General features: G+C 38.3%; 2 protein-coding genes across 5 annotated transcripts in view; both read left to right on the top strand.

Annotated features, from left to right (window-relative positions):
• The window catches only part of LOC144666954 (polyunsaturated fatty acid 5-lipoxygenase-like), a 44,443-nt gene extending 43,528 nt beyond the window's left edge, over positions 1 to 915 (top strand). For both annotated transcript variants that reach the window (XM_078528401.1, XM_078528400.1), the window contains one exon: positions 494 to 915. In XM_078528401.1, coding sequence (XP_078384527.1) covers positions 494 to 733 — 240 coding nt within the window. In that variant the 3' untranslated portion in view covers positions 734 to 915. The remainder of the gene's footprint in view (positions 1 to 493) is intronic.
• LOC144666955 (polyunsaturated fatty acid 5-lipoxygenase-like) overlaps positions 1 to 26,667 on the top strand; it is an 83,020-nt gene that overhangs the window by 45,725 nt on the left and 10,628 nt on the right. Inside the window, exons 1-4 of one of the 3 annotated variants that reach the window (XM_078528402.1) lie at positions 16,962 to 17,029; positions 22,550 to 22,613; positions 23,104 to 23,434; positions 25,612 to 25,750. In XM_078528402.1, the coding sequence (XP_078384528.1) occupies positions 22,558 to 22,613; positions 23,104 to 23,434; positions 25,612 to 25,750 (526 nt within the window). In that variant the 5' untranslated portion in view covers positions 16,962 to 17,029; positions 22,550 to 22,557. Of the gene's footprint in view, positions 1 to 16,961; positions 17,030 to 19,697; positions 19,793 to 22,549; positions 22,614 to 23,103; positions 23,435 to 25,611; positions 25,751 to 26,667 lie in introns of those variants that run through there. The other 2 variants (XM_078528404.1, XM_078528403.1) reach the window with 2 other exon arrangements.

Genomic DNA, 26,667 nt, shown 5'->3' with positions numbered 1-26,667 from the left:
CTTCAACAAGCGAACACGGTCGTGTTTATTATTTTAGTCTTGTCAGTTCCAGTTTGTGAAGGGTACAGTTAAGATTTTAGACTAGAATATGTCCGTCTTGGAGAGAGTTGACTGTATTTAGTAAGTCGTAAAATGTGGGAGATTAATTAGATGGTCAAGGGTTCCAAGTGAAAGCACTAGTCAGCCATTTTGTCCTTGGTCGCCTAGTTTAACTTGTCATGAGTCCCTTCTAAAAGGAGTGGGTTCCTCTGCTATTTTAGAATATCTCCCGCTACGGAAAAGGAAAGGAGTAAAAATAGTTTTTTACCCAGGTTTGTTCTTTATGTGTAAGAGAAAGTTCATTTTAGGAAAATTTCAGTTGTATCGAGAAATAATTTATACCAGTTTTAGTCAGTGAACCATCTTTTAACTCTTTGCACTACATTGTACGTAGACATATGTCTTATTAAGCAGCTATATTACTTAAAAGGCGTGTTATGTTTTAAATTGTCAGACCCAGGCCAGCTTCAGTAATGCCCTGTCAACATTCCGTTACGATACCTTGTTCGACTACGGCCCTAGTATCCACCTTTGGGACGGCAAGGCTAAGGACGTCGTCAAGCGGTACTATAGGCACCTGATGGAAGTTGTCCAGCCTGAATTGGAAATAGAGAACGCCAAACGGCTGAGCAATGAGGATCTTACCTACCCAAATTTTCTTCCTGAGTGGCTGCCAAATGGAATTCAGACCTAAGACGTCTTGGTTACATTGACATCGACCTGATTACAAGTTGGAATGGTCATAAAACTAAGGGGTGATGGTGGTGGTGGTGGGGGGTGGGGGGGGGGATGGTGTGGGGTATTAAATCTTTAAACACCTTCAAGCTGATTGTGTTTTTTGAAGCTATGTAATCACATGAATTTTGATGACAAATTAAAACTGGTATTATGGGACATAACTTGGCTTTTGCCTTCATTTGTCTTGACTATCTGATCTGATACACTAGTTTAACGTGAACCCCGTAGCGTTGAGCGCTAAAGGGTATTATTTATGAGCCATTTTCGTCGTGAATAGGGTATAGATTTGGCCATTTTGGTCTGAAATGAACATGGTATGTGCACTCTTGTGTGAAGTTTGAATTGTTTGCGGGGAAAAAATTATCATTCATATCTTGAGAACTATGCTCGTAAAAATTAAAATTAGACGACAGATACTTACCTTGAAGTGTAATTGCAGTTCTCTAAAATATGCGGAGCATTATGGGATAATTATGCATACTTTATCCCAACTTACTGGTCAGCGGTCACATTTCAAAGAGTAATTCAAATGCAAATTAGTGACAATATAAACCCCAGAATCTGGCCTGGCAAATCAGCTCTTCTTGGAGTGTACACTTGGCCAAGGTCCGCAAGCAGCAGGGTGGTAATAAAATAATAGAGGCTATAATGACAACAAAGGGTGGGAAGCATTATCCCATAATGCTCCACCTCTGGTTTAATTTTAATTTCTCTTTTGATATGCTCCGTATTATGGGATAATTATGCGATTTCAAAGAACCGCGGCCACCAAGACCCTTGCAAAAACAAGTACAAGGAATATAACATAAATGAAGGCATTTATTAACAAAGGCTCAAACTTGGCTTTTATACATTCTTCTCGGGAACCCTTAGGTAATGTTTTCGAACGGTACACTCGCTAGACCAATCTGCCATCTTAAGAATATGAGAAATTGAAACACCTGTGATATAGGCATGCGTAGTAGCAGCCCCTCTAACACTGTGAGCCTTAAATACTTATGTGTCCATCCCTGCAGATTGTAACACTGACTCAATCCACCTAGCAACAGTTGCTGTTGAAATAGAATTGTATGGCTTAATATATGATAGAAACAGTTTTGAAACAAACATGCCATTATCTGAAACTCCAAATGCTGCAGTGCGAGAAATATACTCCTTAAATGCAGCCACAGGACAAATTAAAGTACAGTCTGATTATGAAAAAGACAACTCAAGGGATTTTCCTGGCTTGGAAGTCTTTAAACGCTCAGTTATAAGAAAACTTATTGAATTCTCGGACTCTTTCATACAATTAAGGTCTAATGCACATAATATTAGCTATCTTTGGGCTGAGGCAAGAGCACAAAGCATAACTGTCTTCAAAGTCAATCACTTTAAACTTAGCTCATTTAAAGAAGCTGAAGTCTTTAAATAATCAGTCACCTTGGAAACATCCCATGTAGACGAGTATCTAGCAGTTGGTGGTCTGAGAAGATAAATTCCCTTGAGTAATCTTATTGGCTGTGGTCACATCTACGACGTAACTAAAGTTTAACCAAAGTTAGTCTCAAGTTACGTGACGTCATACCTAACTATAGTTAGTGCTTTTGGTCGCCTTTGCAGTCACACCAATGCAGTTAACTACAGTTAGTTCTCATTAGCTTTTGAATAATTTCGAATTTAAATTAGTTCATGGCAGCCCTTGTTGTTGATCTGTGTGTAGTTGTTCCTCCATTTTTTTCTATTTTTGCACGGTATCTTGGCTTTGAAGAAAAAAAATGAAGTAAGGATGCTAGAAACCGAAGAAATCAATCTTTATTTTTGCTAACATTGGTGATGTTTTTTTCGTGGCATGATGTTTTTCTTTTTTTTTCTTCCCTTCACGCTTTGTTTTACATATTAATGTTCATCTCGCACGTGCGAAAAGAATTATCGCATTCTGATTGTTTTTTCGTTTGTATACTTAAGACTAACCCATGAACCTTGCTTGGGTATAACTATAGTTAGTGTGTATTGTTTTGGACCCTCGAGGCGTAAATTTTCTAACTATAGTTAGGGCGAACAGAGAAGCGGTCACATTACCGAAATAGCTAACTATAGTTAACGCCGCCTTAACTATAGTTGTAAAATTCATTAACTATTCATGAGGGTGCAAACCAATCCCAGCACTGTATTCAGATCACATGTACACAACTATAAACCCCAATACAAATCAAACAATAGAATTAACTTTTGATACAGACTCCTGCTCAGCTAATTAGTATTCATTAACTTTTGATACAGATCTCTACTGATTCGCAAAACAAAACTTCGCATTCAATTTATTGTTTTCATTTCATAAGTAGAATAAAATATTCGCGTCCGATCTGTATGGGCGTCTACAATGGCTCGCCTATCGGCTCGCCATTGTACACGCCCATACAGATCTCCCGCTCATATTTTATCTACTACTTAGCAGTCTAGATGTGACCACAGCCATTGTCAGCGGATGTGAACAAAAGGACTGCTTATCATCATCCACTGAGTTAAGAATTATTCTCAGTAAGTATGAAGCAGAGTGGGCAATGAAAATTTTTGACCCCCCTTCAAATTTTGCATGCAGTTAAATATTCAGGGGGATGTACAAAAATGCCCTTATTTAAGGTTGCAACCATACTGCTGTCATGGCAACACCCACCCTTTGTTGATGTCTCGAAACCTAACTTTTCACTAGCTAAGGGTGCGCTTCTTTGGGAAAATCCAAAATTGGATCATTGATCTCAGATCACACGGATACTTTACTCCCAAAGAAACGAAGAATCCGAAAACGGATTTTTTGCCATGACAACACCGTAAACACATTTCGCACAGAACATAAAATATCAGCACAAATTTATTTTTCGTCGAATGTATCGTAGCTAAAATAATTTAAGCATACAATCTTTTACAAAAACCACCCGTCGAAGTAGATCTTCTTTAGCGTTAAGCACAATGTGGCGAGAAAGCATCTGAAAGGGAAGAATGATTGCGAAATGATCAGTGCAAATTTAACTCGTGACAATTTCAAAGGGATACAACTTCCGTAGGCACACAGTGGCTGTTCTAGAAAACTTGTATTCCGTTTAAAATGATACTACATACCTATCTGAAGCTACCGTTTCCTTTTATCGTGAAATATTTTTGTATTTTGATCAAAATAACCGCCTAAAACTTTCCGTATGGCAGTGTTTACAAAGAGCGAACCTGTATTTTCACAGCAAAGATCGCTGGGCCAAGGTACTTTTTTCGAATCCTTTCCCAAAGAAACGCACGAATCATGAATCCTAAAAATCCGGATTCAGATATGATCTGATGTATCCACTCGAAGTGTGGATTCTTCAGATCATTGATCCAAGATTAATCCATTTTCAGATATAGGTAAAGAAACGCAAAACCGTTTTTGGATCAAGAATCCGGATTTGCAAAATGGTCTCGAGTCCATTAAAACACTGAAACTCAAAACTTAGATCAAATATAAAGTAATCATTATAGTTTATATTGATGTTTCGGACGATGTTTTACATTAAATTCACAACGAGTAATCAGTCAATAAACTAAGTGCGTTTCAGCCATTTTGGTGGATGAGTCAAACATACCAGATGTTTCTTTGAATTTCTTCAAAAGTACACCGGTTCCAGACCAGAAACTATGCAGTCAGTTTGCACAGATATCCTTGTTTTGAAGACTGTAAAGATCTCTCCGTGGCGGGCTCTTTTATATTTAAGGGCATTTAACGAACGAACCTCAAAAATCAGGTTTTGCATGTTTTGGCGAAATTATTATTTTGTCTGCTCGCCAACACAAACACTTACAACACTGAAACTGCCCTCAGTCACAAAGAATCTTATCTGCTGAGTCATTTTCTAATCAAATTATAAGCCTTTAGATATTAAGCCTTTGTTTTGTAAGCAATATAGATCAAAATAAAGCTTATTACACAAGGATTTCTCCAGTTTACCATTGCCATGATGTCATCCGCTCGTTCATCGAGCACTCATACTCAACACAAAGTCAAGTGCCTGTACCTTTTTCTGAGGATCATCTTGCTGTCTAGAGACGTTTAGTGACTGTTATCTGGCTAATTTCAGCATATCTGCACAAGTAGGTATAGCAAGTTTAGCAACGTTAAATTTACTGAGAGGACTCGAGTCAGCAAGCCACGACAAGCGACATTTAGTTTTCATCTTGGATTTAACACACACCGTGAATGGTCACCCTTGTGATTGACATGGGGTTAGTTTCAGCCAGGTGCTGTTGAGTAATAACTTGTCACTAATCCATTGAATTTTGTCGCTGAAAAACGTGCTTTTTCGTGTTTGGATGGTATACCCATATGTTGCTACAAACAAAAACGGTTAAAAAGTTTGTTACTTTCTGCTCAAATACCAGCACACTGGATAGAATATAAGTGGTAGATATAGATTATAATCATAACGTTTGATATAGCCAAAAAAACGGTACACATTGGCGTGTTTTAAAAATTTCGATGGATGCGAAACATTATTATTTACTCTTTTATCCCAAAGCCTGGTTTATCGAACTTAGTCTTGTCATCATTGATAGGATCACGAGACAACTACACTGGAAAACTGATGTCATTTCGCCATCATGAAACATTCCGATTTGTTTTTAGTACCACAATTTTGTTACGTCTGCTATTTTTGGATTCTATTCTAGTTTAGTACGCGCGCTCTCATTGGTCGATAAGTGTGTTTAGATGAGATGAGAGTATGTAAACACAGTTGTGACGTCACGCTTTCTGTGTATCCCGGCACACTAAATTTCAAAGCATTTCAAAGCTTTCGCTAAACTCGTTAAGTTATTTGAAGTACAAATATTAAGAAAATGGCGAAAAAGATGCAAAAGTGTCATTTAGGTTTGGCTTTCCCTTCCCTTATGAGCCGAGGAAAAAGGGAAAAAAGAAGAACAAAAAACAAAAAACAAAAACCACAAAAAGAACTGCTAGTCTCGTCTTCTTCAGATACGAAATCGCTGTCGTGCGAGTATTCCATCCAAACGCGAAGATTTTTTTTGGCAAATAAGCCAATGCAAACACTTGAAGACGGTTCCAGACATGACGTCACTCGTCACCAATCCTCGATAACGCGGTCAACTTCTGTGGGCGTAGCCGAAGCGGGAACTTTTAAAGCTCGATTTTGCAGCGAAAAAGTTGCGGAATCCAAAAATATCCTTTAGAACACTTGTTTATGCCTTATAGAGATACGAAAACCACAACAGAACCTGTAAGCTGTATAGAAACTTTAAGTACTACAATAAAATTCTCTATAAGATATGTTTTGTTTTTTTGAAAAAATGTACACGAATACGCACACCAAACTATATGCTACGGGCTGTAAATGTTTAAAATCAAACTTTGCACTGCCGATCGGTGGCGTCTATTGGCTGTCAAATTTGTATAAAATGTATTTTCTCTGAGACGTTCTGAGCGTAAAAATCCACTGTTACATTGGCAATGATAGTCGTGAACTTTTTTTCATTCAAAATGGGCTTCGGCAAGAGGAAATATTTGGAGATGTTTGTCAGAAACTAAAGTAGAATTTAGCAATTAATTCTTAGTTTTTATATAGTTTTGTAATGTAATTGTTATAATATTGTAACTAATTTTTAATTTTTATTCTTATTCCAGTATTTGGCTCTTTTAATATCTTTTAATATCTTTGCTACTTTCGTGTATTTTATCAGTTGAAATAAAGACACATTTAATTTAATTTAATTTAATATAATTTTATTTAATTGGATGCCAATTTGAGGTCATTCTAGCCTTGAGGCACGCAAAAAAGATGGAGAAAACTACAGTAGAAGCACACTAGATTGGTTAAAAGTTCTGACTCAACAACCCACAGTACAAGAAAGACATACATATTGCTACCCACCCAGCTGAAAAAATACTTCAATCAAGAATTGAATAAACAAAATTCCCTTCATTTGTCGAACTACTTTTGCGAAATATTTTATAAAAACAATAGAGGACCTTTTCGGTATTTTTACGGAGCTTTCCGAAGACGGTCTCCAGAATGTAGAAATTTTGTTTAACTAGCCGCATTACCAAGGATTCAAATGTTACACTGTAAGGTTTATTGCCATGTTTCATACAGTAGGTTATTCGAAAGCTGTCAATAGATTACAATTCGTTAGGGGAGTGAAGAAATATATAATGAACGAATAAAAAGTTACAGCTTACCCATTGGTGTCTGTGGAACGGATCCGCGACTAGTGAAGATGATTAAGTTCGTTCTCTCTAATTATCGTTTATTACGTCGCATAATACGTATTTAAGAAAATGTCAGAAATTGCTTTCGTAGGCCGAAACAAATTTGAAAACACAGGCTTGGTAGTGTAGATTAATTAGACGGCCGAAAACGGAGCTTTTTGAAAACGCTGACGTCAAATAGCCAAGTGCACTCTGTCACTGTATCCTTTCCACTATTAATCCAAAAACAGCGAATGAATCGATGCCTATGCTGTTATAATAATAATAATATACTTAATTGACCACTCCCCGAATGGGGCTTTAATTTTCAGGGCCAATGTGAAACAAATATTGTAAATAAACCTAACATGGTTAAAAATCCCAACTGGCAGGAGGCAGAACAGTTGGCTATTTACAAGCGTAGCCGAGGAGTTGAACTCGGGTGACCGAGGACAAATCCAGCTAGTGGTCAGAACGGGACTTGAACCCGCGACCTCCGGATTTCAAGCCCGGCGCTCTAACCACTCGGCCACGCTGCCTCCAGTACTGCTAATTAAGCTTGTTTTCTCTGTTATCGAGTTTGATTACTTGTTTGGAGTTGGACGTTGCGCTCTACAATCTTTATGCAATATTACGACTAGGCTTGGACATTTGTATAGCTCAGATTGTGCTTCACTCAAACTCTAAAGGTCGGCATACACTAGGGGACTAGTCGCAGGGACTTGTCGCAGGGACTTGCTTCGGGGAGCAGTCCCCTAGTGTGTACCTGTATTTTGCATCGAAATTCTAGTCGCAGGGACCACATTTTTGGTCCCTGCGGCTAGTCCCACGAATTAAGCTGGTATAATTTCTGGGACTAGTCGAAGGGACCAATAGTCCCACAAATCGGTCATTTTTTTCTCAGTACACACTAAGGGATACGTCCCTGCGACTAGTCCCCTAGTGTGTGCTGACCTTAACAACGCAGGAAGGCAGCAATCGCAATTGCTATAAACAAAAAGCTTAATTAGCAGTACAATAGCTCTGCACGTACGTTATCAATCTTGGTACATTTCTTTCGCCGTTCTCTGAGCAACGTGAAATCACCAAATTCTGCGTTCTGTGAATTTTTTTTTAAAATATTCAGCTGAGGATACCTCTGAAAACTATAGACAGGCTGAATGACTGATCTGGATTGTCGCGAACTTCTTAAGTAAAACGGAAATTAGTAGTTTTTTGATCGACGTTATCCTCGGCGCCGACAAAAGCCTCAAACTCCCTTATTTGAATTTATTGCGAGCTCGAGTAATGTACGCATGCTCGTTTACAAATTTATCTGGATAAGTGTGGACGGTGAAATTATTGAAAACGATACGAAAACGATAGTGTAGACGGAACTTCGTTTTCAAATTTATCCGGATTAATGTAGACGGTGCCTGACGATTGACGAGTATTTGAATGGATTTGCGCTGTTGAATTTGCGACCGCTGGAGCTGGAAGCCATCGTTTAAACTGTACCGTTCTGTCAACACTACTCTCTTAATTATCTAGGAATGGTAGTAGGGACCACATCAATCATATCAATCTCTTGGATTCTATAACTTGGCAAACTTCGGAAAGCAGATCAACAACATCTCAGAGTATTTCACGTTGTCAGTGTTTTTCCAGTGTAATTTGTTTGTGAGTTCAGGGAAAAGGTTGGTTCATTAACCGTGCTTTTATTAGCAAAAACGTTGCAAAAAGCAATATGAAACGTGATCACGCGTTATCCTTGACAAAACAAAAATTGAAGCCAATGATTCAGTGGACTTTAAACAAGAAACAAAGCTAATAAGCCTTTAAACCGATTGAACCTAAAGCCGTTACACATAAGGAACAGTGCCTCCTATCTCTAACCCATAATGATCATGATCAATTATTATCACTGATAGAATTTCGTGCACTTCTTACAGGATCGATTGACTTCTACTTAAAGAAACAGATTTAAGCAATAGTGGCTTTTTCCCGTGTTTATACAGCCTCATCTAAACATGAGGGGTTTGAGAGAATTCGAGACAGTCATAACTTTCGAGAATTCCTCCTCCCCCCCCCCCCCCCCCCCCGAGTGTTTAGATGACACTATGTAAACACGGAAAAAGTCCTGTATTGCTGTTTTAAAATATTTCCTCAAATTGACATCCAATGCGTATCTTATACAATAAAAAAAGAGTTGTTTAATTACGCTATAAATGTAAAGCACTCTGCGCGAGGTTGATTATTCTCCCTATCCTGACTTTCAAATGGTGTTTCGTAAAAGAAATGATTGTTTCGTAAAAAGTCAACAATTTAGTAACAAAAGTCAAAAGTCAACGATTCAGTAACAATATGTATTGATTTCGCGTGGACAAAGTTTTGGATTAGTTTTGGTCTGCGCAAGGAATCGCTGGCGCAGACCACAAGGATCGTGGACTCTGGGGACGAGAATGATAGCAGGCAAACGTGCGGCAACAAATGATTTTCGGAGACTTGTTTGTTTAGTTTTATTTGCGGGCAATCGAACACGCCCTTAGCACCATTCGTAGATCCATTGTTTCATGATTGGAAACATCAGAGGACGCGTTAACGGTCTTATCACGAACGTTGGGCCAGTCACTCTTTGCAATGTTAGAAAAGTACCGCAAATTCTAATTCATCTGATCAGTTCTGCCGTTTTTGGTCTTAAACCGCCTATAAATTTGCCTTAACTAATCTCAATTCCTTTGATTTGTTCTTGTCTATAGCAATGCATCTTCCATTAACAAACGAATGTTTTCGCTTTCCCCTTCGTATTTTATCAACAGTTTAAATGTTGACACCCGAGGCAATCGAAGGATGCAATGAATCTTTCTAAACAAATTGAAAACAATGTGCATGTAAAAAGCATTTTCAGAGAATACGACGAAGACAAAATTTAGCATGGAACTATTGAAATAAAGCGACAGTTTTATTGTCTTTGAAGAACTCGTCAGATAAGAAAATCATAAGTCATTATTACGATAGCGTCGTTTGATATCCAATGAGTGATTGGATAATTAAAAGCTGGCTAGCTTGAGAAGACTACCGTAAAAACGTGTGTATAAGCCGCCCCTTTCTGCTAAAATTTTGAGCTCAAAATTGCGTCATCCTCTTCCCCAGGGCCACGCGTATTTTTTTAAATTACATGACGTAGTGGCCCTGGTAACGGTAAAAAATATGATTTTTTTGATTGGCTGATAAAAACTGCATGCGTAATTAGGTAAAAAAATGAAACGCTTCTACGCAATTTTCGTTATACTTCCGGTCATCGAAATAATTGAAGATGTAGCGGGCAAGTTTGAAAATGTTACCGGAAAAAGACCGAATAACACTGGGAGTTTGTTAGAATAACGTATTTACGAAGCAGACCTTTGTTTATGAACAAATGACAAGTACATCTTTTGTAAGGTGTAACTCGGTTGTACTTTTTATTGCATTAAAACTATTGCAAACATTTGCACTATCAACTTAGCTTATACAAGATATACACACTAAATGGAGTTCATGAATACATGAAGACTTTGAAATTCAATGTGATATTTCTTACCGCCGCTCAATAGAATGATACCTCATCGCTCATCCGCTTTTTTAGCTCTGAATTTTCTACAATACCTCCGAAAGACCATAAATAAATTTCACAGTATCAAATGATCAACCGTCGGAATGCTGGCTATCAGCTGATGATATCATCGACTCCGTGTTTAAACACTATGACTCCAATTCCTCTGGATTCTAACTTTTCTATCTGCCGTCTTCCTGTTCCATTCCTTGTTTCTTGATGTCCTCCGACAATTGTAGCAAGGATTGCTGTACAGCTCTTTCGAACGCCAAACTCAAATGTCGTATCTTCTTTCAAATTCGCTTTCTTCTCGTCTCAGTCAGCCCCAGCCTTCTCCTTTCTTTTACTGAGCAGGCGCAGACGAACATTTATGCAGTGGGCATGCGCTACCGGATGTCGTGGATTTTACGACATCCGGTAGTCAGTGTTACCACAGCCCTTCGTTTCGCCGACCACGTGACCAAAAGAAACGGAAGGCTCTGGGAACGAGAATGCGCGAACGTCTTTAAGATGGTAAAAAGAGAAGCAGTCGGAACGTTTGAAACTAGTGAGAAAACAACCACGTTTAACAGGCTAATTGAACTTTTTATATTCGATTTTTTTTGCGTGCAAATTGCCTAATCTAAGTTTTATGTTAGAACAAAAAATGCTTAAGCTTGTACGGTCAGGTGGAAAGAAAACTCTAAATTTCCCATGAAAAGGAAGTGTTTATGTAACAGGTAAATAAAGTATTCTTTATTTCACATAACAACCAGACCGTTGGTAAGAAAACGTTCTGCAATACGTGACTGCTGCCTATCTGTACGGATACTTGTTCCTGTATTTTTGGTTTCGAAAAACCACTGATACAACATTAAAGATGTTAGTTTACTAACTTGAGGTGCGGAAACGTCAGGAAAACGTGCGTAGAGAAGGAGAAGAAAATTTGAGCGGATTGAATTGATTTTCGCGTTCCTTTTGCCACAGACGAAATTGGTGGAACTTGTCCATCTACTAGAACAATATGTCTATTCATAAAGTGTCTATATCAATTGTGTTTTTTGGTGAGTGTTTCAAACCAGTTGATTTTTTTTGAAAAACAATGATTTCCACAGCAGATAAAAGTTAGGTCAAGATAACGTGAGAACAAAATTCGGGAGGACTGAATTGCTTTGAGCATAATTTTCGTCAGTGAAGAAAATTGGTAGACGCTTTGCTTTTAAAATTGCTATTAATGTGCCCACACTTTAAGTGCCCTTTTGAATAATGGGTTGTTTGTTTAACAAAACAAGGCTTTGTTCGACTTAAGACGATGTAAGGAGAAACGGCGGTAACAACATTCAATGAGCTAATTGAATATTATGTTCGAATTTCTTTCCCTGTCATGGCCGCTGCCCTTTTGAGGCAAACCGTGGGACTTGCCTCCATCATTTTTTCGTCTTTTTTGAGTTTTTTTCTATTGAATGGGAAAAGTAATTACCAAGAAAGGGATTTTAGCCATGGGCATTGCGTCAGTCATATGTTTTTTTTTGTTTTTGTTTTTTTTTTTCTAGCTACTGCCCTGTTTGTAAAGTCTCCATTCTTAGCAAGAACGAGAGAGGCTTCTGCAGGCAGGTGCAAACAAAAATCTTTCTTTCACATGACAGCCAGTCCGTTACTAAATGTTTTAGATATTCTTTTCGGCGAGTTCACTGACAGGAAAGTACGTTCTAGTTATAGTGGAGCGAATTGATTCGTGAACTCAGATGCGCGAGCGACGAACCTTAACAAAGGAAAACAAAGTGGAACGCTATCAGAGAAAGTGACGAAAATGTTTGAGACAAAATACTATACGTAGGCTCTGTAATAGAATACTGTAATAACGGAAACGTTTTATTCTTTTCCAACCATTCTTTAAATGAGAAAAACTTCAGCGTCTACAGAAGCGTCTCCCGACATCGAAATGGCGATTCAAACGCAAACACTAGTAAGTAACAAAACTCAGGCATAAAGCTGACTGTTGAACGTGTGAGACAAGAACCCTTTTCCCCTCAAACGAACTCCAGTACAAGTTAAGGCGGCTTGCAATTCAACTCTGTCTCTTGAGACTTCACTCGTAAAACATTTATCTATGCAAGCTGCCTGTTTATCGCGCTCATAACCTAAATGCAAGCCTTCTATAATTAAACAACAAACGTTTATGCAAGGGGCAGACAAAACATTTTTTATTTGAAATAACTAACGAGCCGTTGTTATGAAAACGTTTTGTATAACGTGACTGCTGCCTTTCGGTAATTTTTACTAAAGTAACTATACATTTTAGGTGTGAGAAATGCCCTGAAATGAAGTCGAAGATGTTAGATTTCCACGTCTAGGCGCCAACCGTCGTGATAACGTACGAAAAGAAGAAGAAAGAGTGGTAGAATTGAATTGATTTGCATACTCTTTTCACGCTGGTGATATTGGCAACCCTGCATCACTGTTGATTGAAGAGTGTCCTGAAGGGGTAAAATGGGAACTGGGATTTGCCTATTTTGACTGGGATTTGCGTTTATTTTCACTGGGAAAATGAGATTTAGGTAACTGGGACTGGGATTCGGAAACAAAAAATGGGAATGGGAAGCATGTCAGTACATGACTAAACCTGCATATTTTACGCTCTATAATATTCTCAAAGTCCGGCATTGACAGTTAAAACGCTGAAAATTAACTCTGAAACGAAACCACTACACTGCACGAGTGTCCATCAAGCGTCGATCAATTTTCGTGTTAGTGATTAAGTTACTCAGCGGAACTGCTATGACTGAGCATGGGCACAAATGGAATATTTAAAATAAGTGATAGTAAGTTTTGCAGGGTAGTGGTAAGTAAGGGATAAAAACTTGATAGCTTTAGTTAAAGCTACTGAAAATTTCTATCATCCTCTACAAGACAAACGAACAAATGAAAAGTGATGTTCTCAACAGTATTGGTGATAATATAACTAGCAGAACATGATTTTGGATAGTTCATTCCCTGAACTATTCCTTCTGCGACCCAGGTGCGAGACGGGGACAGTCTAGGATAACTTGGATGTGCATGCTTAAAACAAACCAATGAAAAACCACAGAGTCGTGTGGCGTTTCTTACATGCAACATGTGCGCTAGGGTAAAAATAGTTTGCTAAAATGAAAAATTCAACTACGCAACAAATTAGCGCGACATCTACAACAAAAATTGTCATAACCTTTGTCTAAAGCCGTAATACTTACTTACTTACTTATCCTCATCGGGCCCATATGGACTCTTGAGGCCGGCCAGAAAACTAAAACTGCGCCATCCATCCCGGTCCGCCGTCGATGCGACAGCAGCCCCCCACGAACACCAACCCAGCCGGTTTCTTTCTGTCTCCACGGTAATGAATCTCCGTAATGAATAGGTATTAAACCCACAAGTACTAAATTTTTGAATTTAACATCTGTTCGTGCGTTTCCAAAGGTGCTGTCGATTATGGTTTGGTTTCTTCAGCTTCCCCCTTTTTTGGGGGGGGAGGGGGGGGGGGAGGGGGTGGGGCTGACAGATTTCTGAGAATGCACATGCAGGTCAATATTTCTGGACTCGCTCAACGAGGCCTGTACCTGGGTTCACCGAAGGAAGAGTTCAGGAAGTGGACTACATTTAGGACAATCAAAACAACAAATATATTATGCTTAAGTCCGGTTTTCCATACACTGGGCATTTTACTACTGGGAATGGGATTTGGACAAAAAATAGGCTGGGAAATGGGATTTGGGCAAAAAATAGGCTGGGAAATGGGATTTGGACAAAAAATAGGCTGGGAAATGGGATTTGGTACCCCCCCTTCAGGACCCTCATTGAACTCCTATGCTGTAAGTGCCCTTTTAAAATATGTATTTTTTTTATAATAAGCATGTTTAACTAAACAGGGCTTTGTGGAGCTAGAACGGTGGTACGAGTAACGGTCAGAAAGAAAAAAAAAACAATAAAAGGAAAAACAAATTAAAACAAGAAACGTTTATGTAAGGGGCAGAGAAAACGTTACTTATTTGAAATAACAAAAGAGCCATTGTTATGAAAACGTTTTGTATAACGTGACTGCTGCCCTTCTGTATTTTTTATCACAACTATTAATTATTGTTTCTTTTTCAGATGAGGCAAATACCCTGTTACGAAGTCTAAGATGTTAGTTTTCCAAGTTTAGACCAGTTTAGGTGTGAATCCTGGTGATAGCGCAAGAATAGAAAGAGACAAAAATGGAAGGATTGAATTGATTTGCGAATTGTTTTACGCTAGTGATATTGGAAAATCATCCCTCACTGTTGATTGAACTCCTACGCTTTAAGTGCCCTTTTGAATTATACATAATATGATAATAAGCATGCTTAACTAAACAGGGCTTTTTTGTGGAGCACAGAACGGTGGTACGAAAAAGGTCAGAAAGAAAAAAAAAACAATAAAAGGAAAAAACCATATTTAACGGACTGACCCTTGAATTTCTCTAAATCTAAGGCTGTTATGTTTCGACAAGATCATCTTCTATTGTATAACAAAGAGAACTTCTTACACGATCATGTATTGAGAAACAAACTTCGTACTTTCCACGACAACCAAATGTTCTTTAAATAATAAAAGCGTCAGTTATTATCGAACAGGGCTGTACGTGAGGAAATAATTTTACGTGTCAGTTGTAGCGAACATGTTAGCGAATGATACGTGAACCCATTGCAACACTAACGTGTAAGAAATGCAACGTCCTTTAGTAACAAAATACTTTGAATTTAAGTGCACTTTTTATTTAGTAATACGTATACGCTTAGTAGTAATATTGGCCACTCGTCGGAGGGGAGATACGGAGTGTTTCAACCAGAGTGTGATTGAATACTAGCAACTTTAATCATTAAGAAAACAAAGTTTAATACTTTATGAAGTGCTCCTTTCTAAACTTCAGAACGACGAAATTAGGACATATTAATAACTCTTAAGTCTCTTCTTATCTTACTATTTAAAAATACAGGACCACCTTTAACCATCTACCAATCAAGCCGGTTCGTTTCGGTCGTTTCGGTTGTGTACGTAACAGTTCATAAAAAGAACGAGAAATACTGTTTGGGCTTGGTTTGGTTGTACGTGGTGTATAGCACGTGAAATAAACGATATGCACATTATCCCTTGGACCACGAAGCGTAGCCTTGGGTGTCTGTCAGCAAATGAACATAACGAGAAAAACAAGAATGGTGTATAGAGCGAGAAATAAATTATACGCACGTAAAGCCTTGAGTGATAACTATAGAACGAAAAATAATGATATGCACGATTAGCCTTGGATCGTTTAGAGCAAGAAATAAATAGTTTGCCCGTTAGCTTGGGTGTATGGGGCGTAAAGAACGAAAAAATAAATGATTACACGTTAAGCCTTGGGTGTATGTGGTGTAGAGTTAAGAGGACGACAAATAGATAATTTGCCCGATGCCCTGGGTGTATGTGACGTATAAACAATTTACAAGTGTTAAAAGCAGCCCTATATTCTAGAATATAATGGACACAGAAAAAATAACGCTAGTGGTTTCACAATTCAGAAACCTTGCCTTGCGTTTGTCGTTTTTTTTTTTTTTTTTTCAAAGAATGGTGTATTGGCCGAAATAACAACTTGGTTTGTTTTGTAGATAATGCTATAAGTTTGCAATGCATTATTGGTACATTCGGGTTGGTGTTCTCCCTCTGGTTATAATAATTTAGGTATACATGAATTAAAACGGGAGAAAATCGAGGTTGCTTTTATAACATCAGTGTTGAAATGAGTTCCCGAAAAAATACACCACAATCTAACTTGAAACTTCTTTACTTACGTAGAACCCCGTCAGTTCCTTGCCAAACGATATTTAACAACGTACAGTACAGTATTACAGTATTTAACAACGGTCTGGTTGTCAGGGGAAGTGAGAAGCCGAGTTTATTTGCTTTCAATTGCCTCAGTACCAAAGCAGTAATGTTCCCGTTCTTAACACGAAACCTATTGTAGTATATAAAGCATTTAACGAGTAGAGAAATACGATGACAATAATCTAATTAGCTTGCGTTTCTTTTAATTCGTTCTGACCGCTACTTCTCACACCGTTCAATGCTCTATGTTTACTTAAGCGCGCCAATTAAAAACTATGCATAATTCAACGACTTTCAAAATTTTCGCTGCGCAAATCATTCACTCCTCTTAACTTTTTTTTTTTCTCCAACTCCTCGCACGATGCCACAACGTGCTCGCGCTCGAACTTTCGGCACTTTAGACGTCATATCAGATATGAGATATCAGATATGAGATATTCAGCCCATGCTCGCAGTCGTAATTGAAAGCATTTTCTTAGCAACATCCTGGTAGCTATGAGAAATAAAGAATGTTCTATACACGCTGCATTATATTGTTATTTTATATATAACAGCGTTGTATCAGATAATAAGCAGCATAACAAGTTGTTAACAGAGAAAGTCGTTTGAAGCGTGAAGTGTCAAGATACAAGGTGGTAAGTAATCAACTGCTTGGGTGGTCTTTGAAAAATAGTGTTTCTTTTATATATGTATTTCTAACGGCTATCTCGGCTGTTTTCTTTCTACCACACTCCATCAGGGTGAATTTCAGGGTGGGCATACATGAAAAGCACACTTCAATCGAATGGGCGCCGCTTCAGAAAAAAGGGGATATCCCATTAACCCTTTTCAGACTGAATTTTTTTTAGACAAAAAATGGTTCTCGGGGCTACAAAACAAAATACTTTTATCAAGGAGTACACTTTGCAGTAATATACACATGTTATATATGGTTAGAAAGCTTATAAAATTCTGAATATTTTTTGACCCAAAACATAAACAAATAATTTATATCCGTCTCCATGGTAACCGATAAACATACATAATTTATGAAAATATGCAAATTAAAATAAAAACTTTTAGGTTTGAACGAGTTTTCTCAAGATGTTTTACATTTTTTTTCTGGGAAATGTATATATCATCAAAAAGGCTATTATATATGTTATTCATTTAGCACAATCATTTAGCCAACAGCGATTTCCTATATACAAAATAATGTGACTTTCACTCTAGTATAACATAGGGAGAAACACGTGGTAGCAGCTCCTAGGACAGCTTCCAGTGAGCTTCGAATCGAACATGTCAATTTAACTTGGCCAAAATGTTCAAACAACCATTTTTAAAGTTCGTCTAATACATTAAAGAAAATAAACAATGAATTCTTAGCTCTATCTCCTATTCTAGCAGCGAAGGCTTGTGACATGGTGGCAAAGGTTGAATCGATCCTTCAGAGAAACGTCCGTCTCACGAAATAAATGAACAACGAGCCAGATACAGTTTCCACGATCGTCAAAATCGTCTTCCTAGCTTTCTTCGTCCTCAAGATCACTTCTAGCCCGCAAAAACATTTCTAGAGCTTGTTCAGTATTTAAATAATCTGACGCCATGCCTTTCCACAGATGTAAACAAACGTAGAACGACGAAACAGCGAAGAGAAATTGGGAATTTTCTTGAAAGTAAAATGGCCGACTCTATGTTTATGTAATTTGATAACCGCTGTATAGTTTTTCCCGTCACTGCAGCTTCATACAGGCAAAAATAACCTGTGTAGGGGAGGGGAAAATGTTTCGATTCTGACGGGGTCGAATTCGACCCCACTCGTCCGAAAAGGGTTAACATCTAAGTAGAAATAATTTCACGTATCGTTACATTACAATCTAACTTACAGTGAGGTTAGCCAGTCAGTGAACCTGTTAAAAAACATTAAGCATTTAAAACGGACTTGTTGAAATAGTAAATAGATAATTTTCTTCCATTATAAACATTTTCTCTAAGAACCTTAGATCAGGCAATTTACGCACAGAGGAATTCAATGATAAAAAATCTAATTAGCCCGTCGAGTGTTGTTATTTATTTCTAGTCTCATTCTTACCGATCACTTCTCGCTCAACTGTATCGTGGTCCAAAACGCCACGTTTAGTTAAACGCGCTAATGTTTGCACACTATGCATAATTCAAAAGGGCACTTTAAGCGTAGGTGTATTGTTAGAAGGCGGACAAGGTCCGCCAATATCACGAGAACGCAAATCAATAAAGTCTTCTGAAATTTCGTTTTCTTAATCCCTAAAAACGTTATCAGGACATGTCCACGCCGAAAGTTTGTAAACTAAAACAATAGACGTCACATCAGGGGATTTGCCAAACCAAAAATGTAAAACAATCATGTGCGATACTGAGCAAACGTAGTGATGTGAAAAAATAATGTTTTATCTACCTGTTAAATATACATTTTCTGTTCTTAGAGCTGCTTTAACTTGGTAATTAGTTCGGGGTTTTTTACACCAAACAGACAGTTTCCGGAAAAAACAGGTTTTCTTGTGTCAAGTCACAAGTGACACGTTGTCGTGTGTCAGAATCGGCCTTCAAAAGTGGTGCTTTTTTACATATGTAACCAACAGCTAGTTGAACAATCGTCCCTGTTTGTTTGAATTACCCACTCGATGTCGAGGGACGCTATGTGAAAAAAGTGTTTGTTTGACATACGTAGCAATAAGCTTGGCAAACAATCGTCCCTGGGCTGAATTTAGTTGAGAACATGCCAAAAATATACACCGTTTTATAGCGGACTGTTTTTTATGGCAAAATTGTTCCATCTGCCAAAAAAGAACTGAGAAGTTCTCACGGCGTCGTTGTTAACAAAAGTGCCACTGAGCGTGGCTATTTCCTTCTTTCTGGTCGCTACTCTTTGCACTCCCCCACGGTCAGGTTGACAAAACCGTGTTTAGTTAAACACGCTCAATAACAAACAATGCATAATTCAAAAGGGCGCTTAAGGTATACGTGTATGGTTAAAATTACGGACCGGGTGTGCCAATATCACCAGTGATGAAAAGAGTTCTATTCTTCGATTTTGTTTTCTACTTAATGTACGTCATCACATTGTGCTTGTGCCCAAATGTGGTAAAAACTAAACTTTAGACGTCCTATTTGGGGAATTGGTTAAACCAAAGAAAGACTAAAAAACTTAAACATTCAGAAGCGTAGGTGTAATGCCAAACTTTTCTTAGCAACAGGCTGTACAATTTAAGAATGCTTTGTCTACCTGTTGCATATACATAAATTATGCTTTCATGCTTTCAACATAAGAGCCTTTCGTTTGGTAAATTGCACGCAAATCGTAAAGGCGCTGCACAGGGAGAGAAGAGAGAAGAGGCAGTTTGTAGGGAGAAATTCAAAAAAAACCTCAAGAAACACCGGTGGTAAGTAAGTAATCATGTGCTGGACTGGCTCAATGTAAAAAAGAGTGTTTGCCTTTCATATTTAACTATTACTTTGTTAAACAGTCTTTGAGTTTAGTTATTAGGCTTTAGCCACTTGCTCGATCATTTTAAGTACCCTTCGAGAAGAAAGAAACTCTGTGTAACCTGGACTTTAATAGTCGATAATGGCACTTCTCTTTTTCTCATAGCGCTTACATCTCCTTCTCTGATCGACAGTGTTTGTAGCAAGGTACAGAGCGCCCTTGAATTGTTTTGAGGAGAAACAAAAAAGCTGTTGATGGATTACGGAAAATTAACACGAAAACATTTGGCTATGATTGCAAGACGCATAGTTCTAGACAAAAACAAATCAAACGAAACGAGGTCAATAGGATACATTTAGAGATGTTCTAAAGCAAGAGAAATGAATAATACTGACGTGAAAAGTAACAATTTGCACAATTCTTCTACAATTGCTGAACATCCCTTCCTAAGACCGTTCACGCTTTCGCAAGAAGAAGAAGCTTTGAAAGAAGAAAAAGCTTTGAAGAAAAGAAAGTTTTGAAACAAGAAAAATGAATAAAACTGATCAGAAACGTAAGAATTTGCGCTATTTTGTCAAAAAATGCTGCATATCCCTGTCTAAGACCGTTCACGATTCCTCAAGAACCCTTCACACATGAATCAGCCCTTTTTACCACCCCTCTTCATATGCATTTTTTCTTACCATAACAGCGTTAGAGTATACAATTTACACGCAAAGAAGTTCGTGGTAAAAATTTAATTAGCCTGTTGAGTACGATTATTTCTTTCTGGCTTCGTTATTTTTCACCTCTACTCGTCACACCGCCAAACGCTTCGAGAATCCGTAAACAAGTACATTATCATAATTATGCATATTTCAAAAGAGCTGCCAACACAAATATATATACACAAGTGAAATTAAAAAGAAAGAATATGGTTACAAAACATGAAACGTTTTCTCTACTACCCAGTCGATGAACTTGCCAAACAACGAACTGGTTATCTGTTTTTGTATATCATGAAAAATAAAGGATTTTGTTTTCACCTTCCTAATTAGCGTTTCTTCTTCTAAACGTAGGAGTCTTAGGTTATGAATTTTTTTTGCGCAAGAATTTCAAAGACAAAACAATCTAACTATAGCTAGCCCATTGGGTTTAGTTACTTCTTTCTGACGCAACTCGTTAGTGGTTATACCGTTCCATGCTTAACACGCAGCAGTGTTTAGAACTCTCTATCTTTGAACTATGCATAATTCAAAACGCCACTTAAAGCGTAGGTGTATTGATAGAAAACGGACAGGGTCTGCCAATATATGACCAAAAGTGTTTGCAAATCAATTCAATCCTCCCAATTCAATTTAATTGTTCTTCTTCTCTGCGTATGTTATCACAACGTGCCCGCGCCTAACTTTTGTAAGCTAACATCTTAATCGCCGTATCAGGTGATTTGCCACTGAAACCAATCAAGATTAACACATTCAGCCACGCCGCAATAGCCCAATTTCGATATATTAAAATTCAGGCTCCGAACTATACAGTTCAAACTATACAGCTTGTGGGGTTTATTCCTTGGAGCCTCGTAGTGATGTCTATTGTTTTAGGCTGAATTTTAAAATATCGAAATTGGGCTTTGGGCGAAGGCCACATTCAAATGTTTTTCCTCAGGAACAGCCTGGTAGTCATGTGAAATAAAGAATGTATCATGTCCCTGTTCCATATCTGTTTGTCGTTCTTAAACCAAGAGCTTTGCATTACGTTATACGTTATACACGCAAAACAGGCTGTTTACAGAGAGAGAAGTTTTCAAGATTAAATTCTAAAGAAACAGAGTGATCGCGTGTTAAAGTTGGCTTTTTAAAAAAAAGACTGCTTGCTTTACATATGTAACCAATAGCCTGATAAACGGTTGTCGAACTCTAGCCTATATTGTGGTAGACAGGATAATATTTTACTCGTCCTTTGAGAAAATTAAAACTCGGTTGATCTTGATTCTAACATATGTTTACCGCAGTTCCAGTGCCAAATTGAATTTCTCAGTGATTTCCATCTCTTCCTTTTAAAGAGAAACGTTGTAGCTACTTTGGAAAACAGAAAAAAAGATCTGCTCTGAATGTAAAATTTTTGCGCACTTCTGATGACGCTGTGTATAAAATAAACTAAGATTGCATCCCACCTCCCTTTGAAGTTTTTTCATGGTTTTGAAAAGAGGATCAGCCTTTGATGCTTAAACTTTTATTCATCCTTAAGTTTACAGAAATTATAATGTTTTAACCATGTGTCCACGATCTTTGACGTCGCCATGACAACGTCGTAACTGCAAGCAAGTCTGACCTAAAAAGATCATTTTTGACATATTTCTTTATTTTTCCAGGTTTTTATAAAATTAAATAGTACGATTTGTTCCATTTTACAATCCATAAGCATTCTGGCGGGATTTTGTATCAATTTTCGTTATTTTCTGTATTTCTGGCTGGCTGGTTGGCTGGCTGGTTGGCTGGCTGGCTGGCTGGCTGGCTGACTGACTGACTGACTGACTGACTGACTGACTGACTGACTGACTGACTGACTGACTGACTGACTGACTGACTGACTGACTGACTGACTGACTGACTGACTGACTGACTGACTGACGGGCTGGCTGGCTGGCTGGCTGGCTGGTTAGCTGGTTGGTAGGCTGGTTGCCCTGGTTATTTGAGACACTTTTAGATAACCGTAACTTATTCTTCTTCAACAGCTTTGGAAATGAAACTTCTCGTTATTTTGGCCTCATTAATTGGAGGCTTAATAACAACTTCAAGGTAAGATGGTTCATTCTTTCATTTGGTAGTTGTCTAAGGTAGTTTTTGCCAACGCAATTGCTAATAAGCACCAAAATAAAAAAAAATAAGAATAGCCAAGGGAAACAAAACAAGTGAAGAATGCAATGTTCTAACAACGTATACGCAACCTCGGAAGGCTTTACATTACTTTAATATAGTCTAGGTAAAGGTAAAGTCTGTGTCCAAGCCAAGTGGCTCATACAGCCGGAGCTTATCCCGGTTTCCGTAGCATTAAGCGACTGAGAGTATTGCTACTCTCCCCTGGATGGGACGCCAGTCCATCGCAGAGATTACCCCCCAGCAGTAAATTCGCCGGTACCCATTTATACACCTGGGTGGAGAGAGGCACTCTGAGAGTAAAGTGTCTTGCCCAAGAACACAACGCAGCGCCCCGGCCAGGACTCGCTAACCATTAGGCCACCGCGCCTCCCACTTACTTTAATATAGCTTTCTTTTTTTATTGTTCTAGACATGCATCGGCTATCTGTCCCATCTCTCTACCTCAGCACGACCACTTCTTTTGTAAGGGCCTCAGGGGTGTCGTTCCTAACCACAACAAATTCGTATACACTTTAAAGGATTTGCATGGATTTGCCGTGTTGAATATGAACCCGGTGCAGCTGTCTGCCGTTGCTATGGCTGACCCGTTCACGAGCCACTTCACTACTAACTATCTACTGATGATAACTGCGAGTCAAGTAACTAAAGGAGTGTATTCATTGGCACACTTGGGAAAGGAAATCAACGACATGTCAGAATATCTCTCGATGACAGAGTTTTTCCAGTCACGTATTAACGGGGTAAATACTCATTTTAATTCTTGCCTCAGGGACCGCGGAGCCGGGGGGGGGGGGAGCTGGGGGAACTTAGTCCCCCCAATATTTCCAAAAAAATAAAGACTTACTTAGAGAAGAGTCTCCATAAAGCCCCCCACTTCAAGTCACCAGTCAGCCTTTCCAATTGAAAAAATGCTCCGTGGTCTTTGTGCCTGATCTATAATCATGTTTAGGGCTTTTCTCATTCCGGTTTATGAATAACAGAATGCACGGAATATCAATTTCCCAGAGAACGCATATTCTGATCAAAGTCTCTTCGAGATGTCGACGTTTTTGCATGAAGTATGAGTCGAAGGTTTATCCTGTGCATTGTTCTTCGAACTTATCATTACAGTTTCTTTGTAGTTTAGTTTAACAATTTCCTATCTTCGCGGAGGAAATGCAGCCATATAATTTTGTCAAAAATGGCTCGTTCGCGCCGGGTATTTATACACATATTCCTTAACATTACACAAATAAACAGTGCAAATTTCACCGAGATCTGACAATTCTATACTTTAAAATTGCAAGGACCTTTCGAGGCAGTCGATTACGGCAGCGAAATTAGCAAATGAAACAGCAAAATATGCGTTCGACGCTTTGTTTTTGCGACGCCATATTTGAATTGTTATAGCCGGGTAGACCGCTGTTCAATGTGTTCAAGGCCGTATCGTAACGATTGCTCCACGAAAAAGCACGAAAAAAATACGGATATTTCCGACTACTGTCGGAGAAAACATTGCGCATATAATTGGGGCGTAAACAAATCGTTACACTCAAGCTGCGTTTTGTCTAGGCTCTGCGAGGGTCGGATATCAAGACCCAGGATTAAACAAAAGCCATATATACAGTGAATGGTTTCGAATTATATTTGAAGATGAAATACGAAAGAATTTTGCTGTCTTTGACTGAAATTCCACTCGAACTGCGTAGATACGATCGCATGTTGTAAAGCCGATTCATGCAACATTGCTGTCATTCCCTGTCAACGCGAGGTCACGTCCCTAACGACCTAGGCTGATGACGAAATAGAGTTGCGCTTGCATGTAGCGACCAAACTTGGCCTAATTTTTAACCGCTCCTAAGCTAAAAGAAGCCCTCATCTCTTGCATTTGTTTTAACTTCAAAAATATCTTTGAAAAGAGCGAGTTTTTTTGGTATGGTTTATTTTTGACGTTTGTAATTTTTAAACGATGTAAGTGCTAGTGATTATTCATTCGTGTTTTAGCTACGCAATCCATTGTTTGAGCGACGCTTTTTATAGATCGCCTTTCAGACACACGTGCGTTGAGATAAGAAAGCTGACATGTCACTTTTAAAATTGTTATATAACGTTTGTAAATGTGACAAGTCACGTTTTTTTCACGAGATCGCAAGTGATCACCCACAGCGGAAAGTAATCCCTTGAGAAATTAAAACAGTTCCTTGATAAATTAAAAAAGTCCCCTGAGAGTTTACAAATATGTGGTTCCAAATTTTGTCCACATAACCCCTATTCTACGTTTTTAGCTTGCAAACAAGCAAAAACGTCGAAAAAACGGAAAACGACCTGTGGTGACCAGCCGCGTATGACTTCCCGCCAAAACTGTCCCGAAAGAACACATATTCTGCCTATTCGATTCCGAGTAAACCGTATTCCATTCATTCCGTCCATTCGAAAAAAGGGAATAGGTCCCAAAAGAACGCGATCACCGACTGTTCCAAGTATTCCCATTATATTCCAGAATAGTCCCAAAACAATGCACCCTTACTAGGTCTATAAACGGTGACGCACGTGTACGTTCTTTGCGAAGAATAATTTAAGCCACTTTCAATGGGTGTTGTTGAGAGACTAAACCCGACAACCTTAAACCTGATAGCGTGATTATACAAGAGAAAAGAAACGCGCATGATCGTGTCATATCGCTGACACACAAGAAAAATCTATCATGATTTTTAAGCGATGACGTAGTCAACGCTTTATGTCATGGGCCGTTGACCGGTTCTGTTGCGGGCGACTGGGAACTAAATTGAATAAAACAGGAATAAATGAGACGTGAATAGAGATCAAGTTTAGCACAACAATAAATCGCGACATAGCTCCTTTAAACGTTATGATTTTCATCTGCGTCTATAATCTATCCAAGCGAAAAAATCTTACTTTTCACCCGTTTTGTATTCAGCCCTATACGAAGCTGCCATCAAGAGATGAGCCGTTTAATAACGACAAAACTGAATGGATCAGTGACAAGTTATTTACTCAGCAGCGCCTGGCTGGAACTAACCCCATGTCAATCAGAAGGGTAACCATTCACGGGCAAGGTAAGTATAAGCTAGATAGTTTTTTAACCTTAATGATCAATTGTATTTTTATTAATTTTCCTGCGAATTTCAATTTTAAATATTTTTAGTCGTATCGTTATTAGCTTTTAGGGGTTTTTTTAAAATCAACTTTGTAATAATTTCGATTTTTAATTCATTTTTTTTTTCTTTTTTTCATTTTTCATGCCATTATTTTTTATCTCAGGACCTTCCTGAAAACCACACTAGTGAGTGGAGCCTCCTGTTAAAAGATCATTATTATTACTATTATTATTATTATTATAAAGCTGTTACCTAGGTAACCAATGCTCTCAAGTGTTTGTTTTACAAGCAAGCAAAAGGAATAATGTTAAAGGGGCTTTGACACGGACTTTAAAAAGCCAAAATTTGCATTTGTGTCACAGGGAACCTAAAAATACTGGTCTATTTGAATTTACAATTGCTATAATAGAACTGTTAACAAGCGCCTTTGGCTGCGGATGGCTAGGATGGAAATGGTTTGCAACTTGAAAAGTTAAAGCTAAACTATTCAAGTTGTTTCCGCGCATCTTCGAAAAATCGATATTTATAGCCGTAGTTTGATTTCTATCTTCAGAAACAGAAACAAAAAAGAAACATAGGTAAACTTTTAGAGCTGCCTAGGCCAGAAAAGCCAGCTGGGCTTGTTCATGAGCCAGCTAAGTGTTTTCTTAGCTACATCCCTGCGAGGGGGAGAGGGGGGAGGGGGGGGAACGAAAAATATTTTTCCATGCAATAATTTCCAAGTAAATTATTAGTATTAAAAAGATGGTAAAAAAAAATAACAATTGTAAGCCTAATTTAAAGCATTCATATATGTATTTTTGAAATGAAATCTACAATAAAAGGTTTATAAAAGCATAAGAAGAAGTACTTCGTAGGGGAGGGGCCTCTTGGCC

The sequence above is a fragment of the Oculina patagonica genome, chromosome 9, assembly GCF_052425735.1.
Source record: "Oculina patagonica isolate OP01 chromosome 9, crgOcupat, whole genome shotgun sequence".
Classification (NCBI taxonomy): Eukaryota; Metazoa; Cnidaria; class Anthozoa; order Scleractinia; family Oculinidae; genus Oculina; species Oculina patagonica.
Note: the sequence above shows the minus strand (reverse complement) of the source record. Positions and strands in the feature narration are given on the sequence as shown.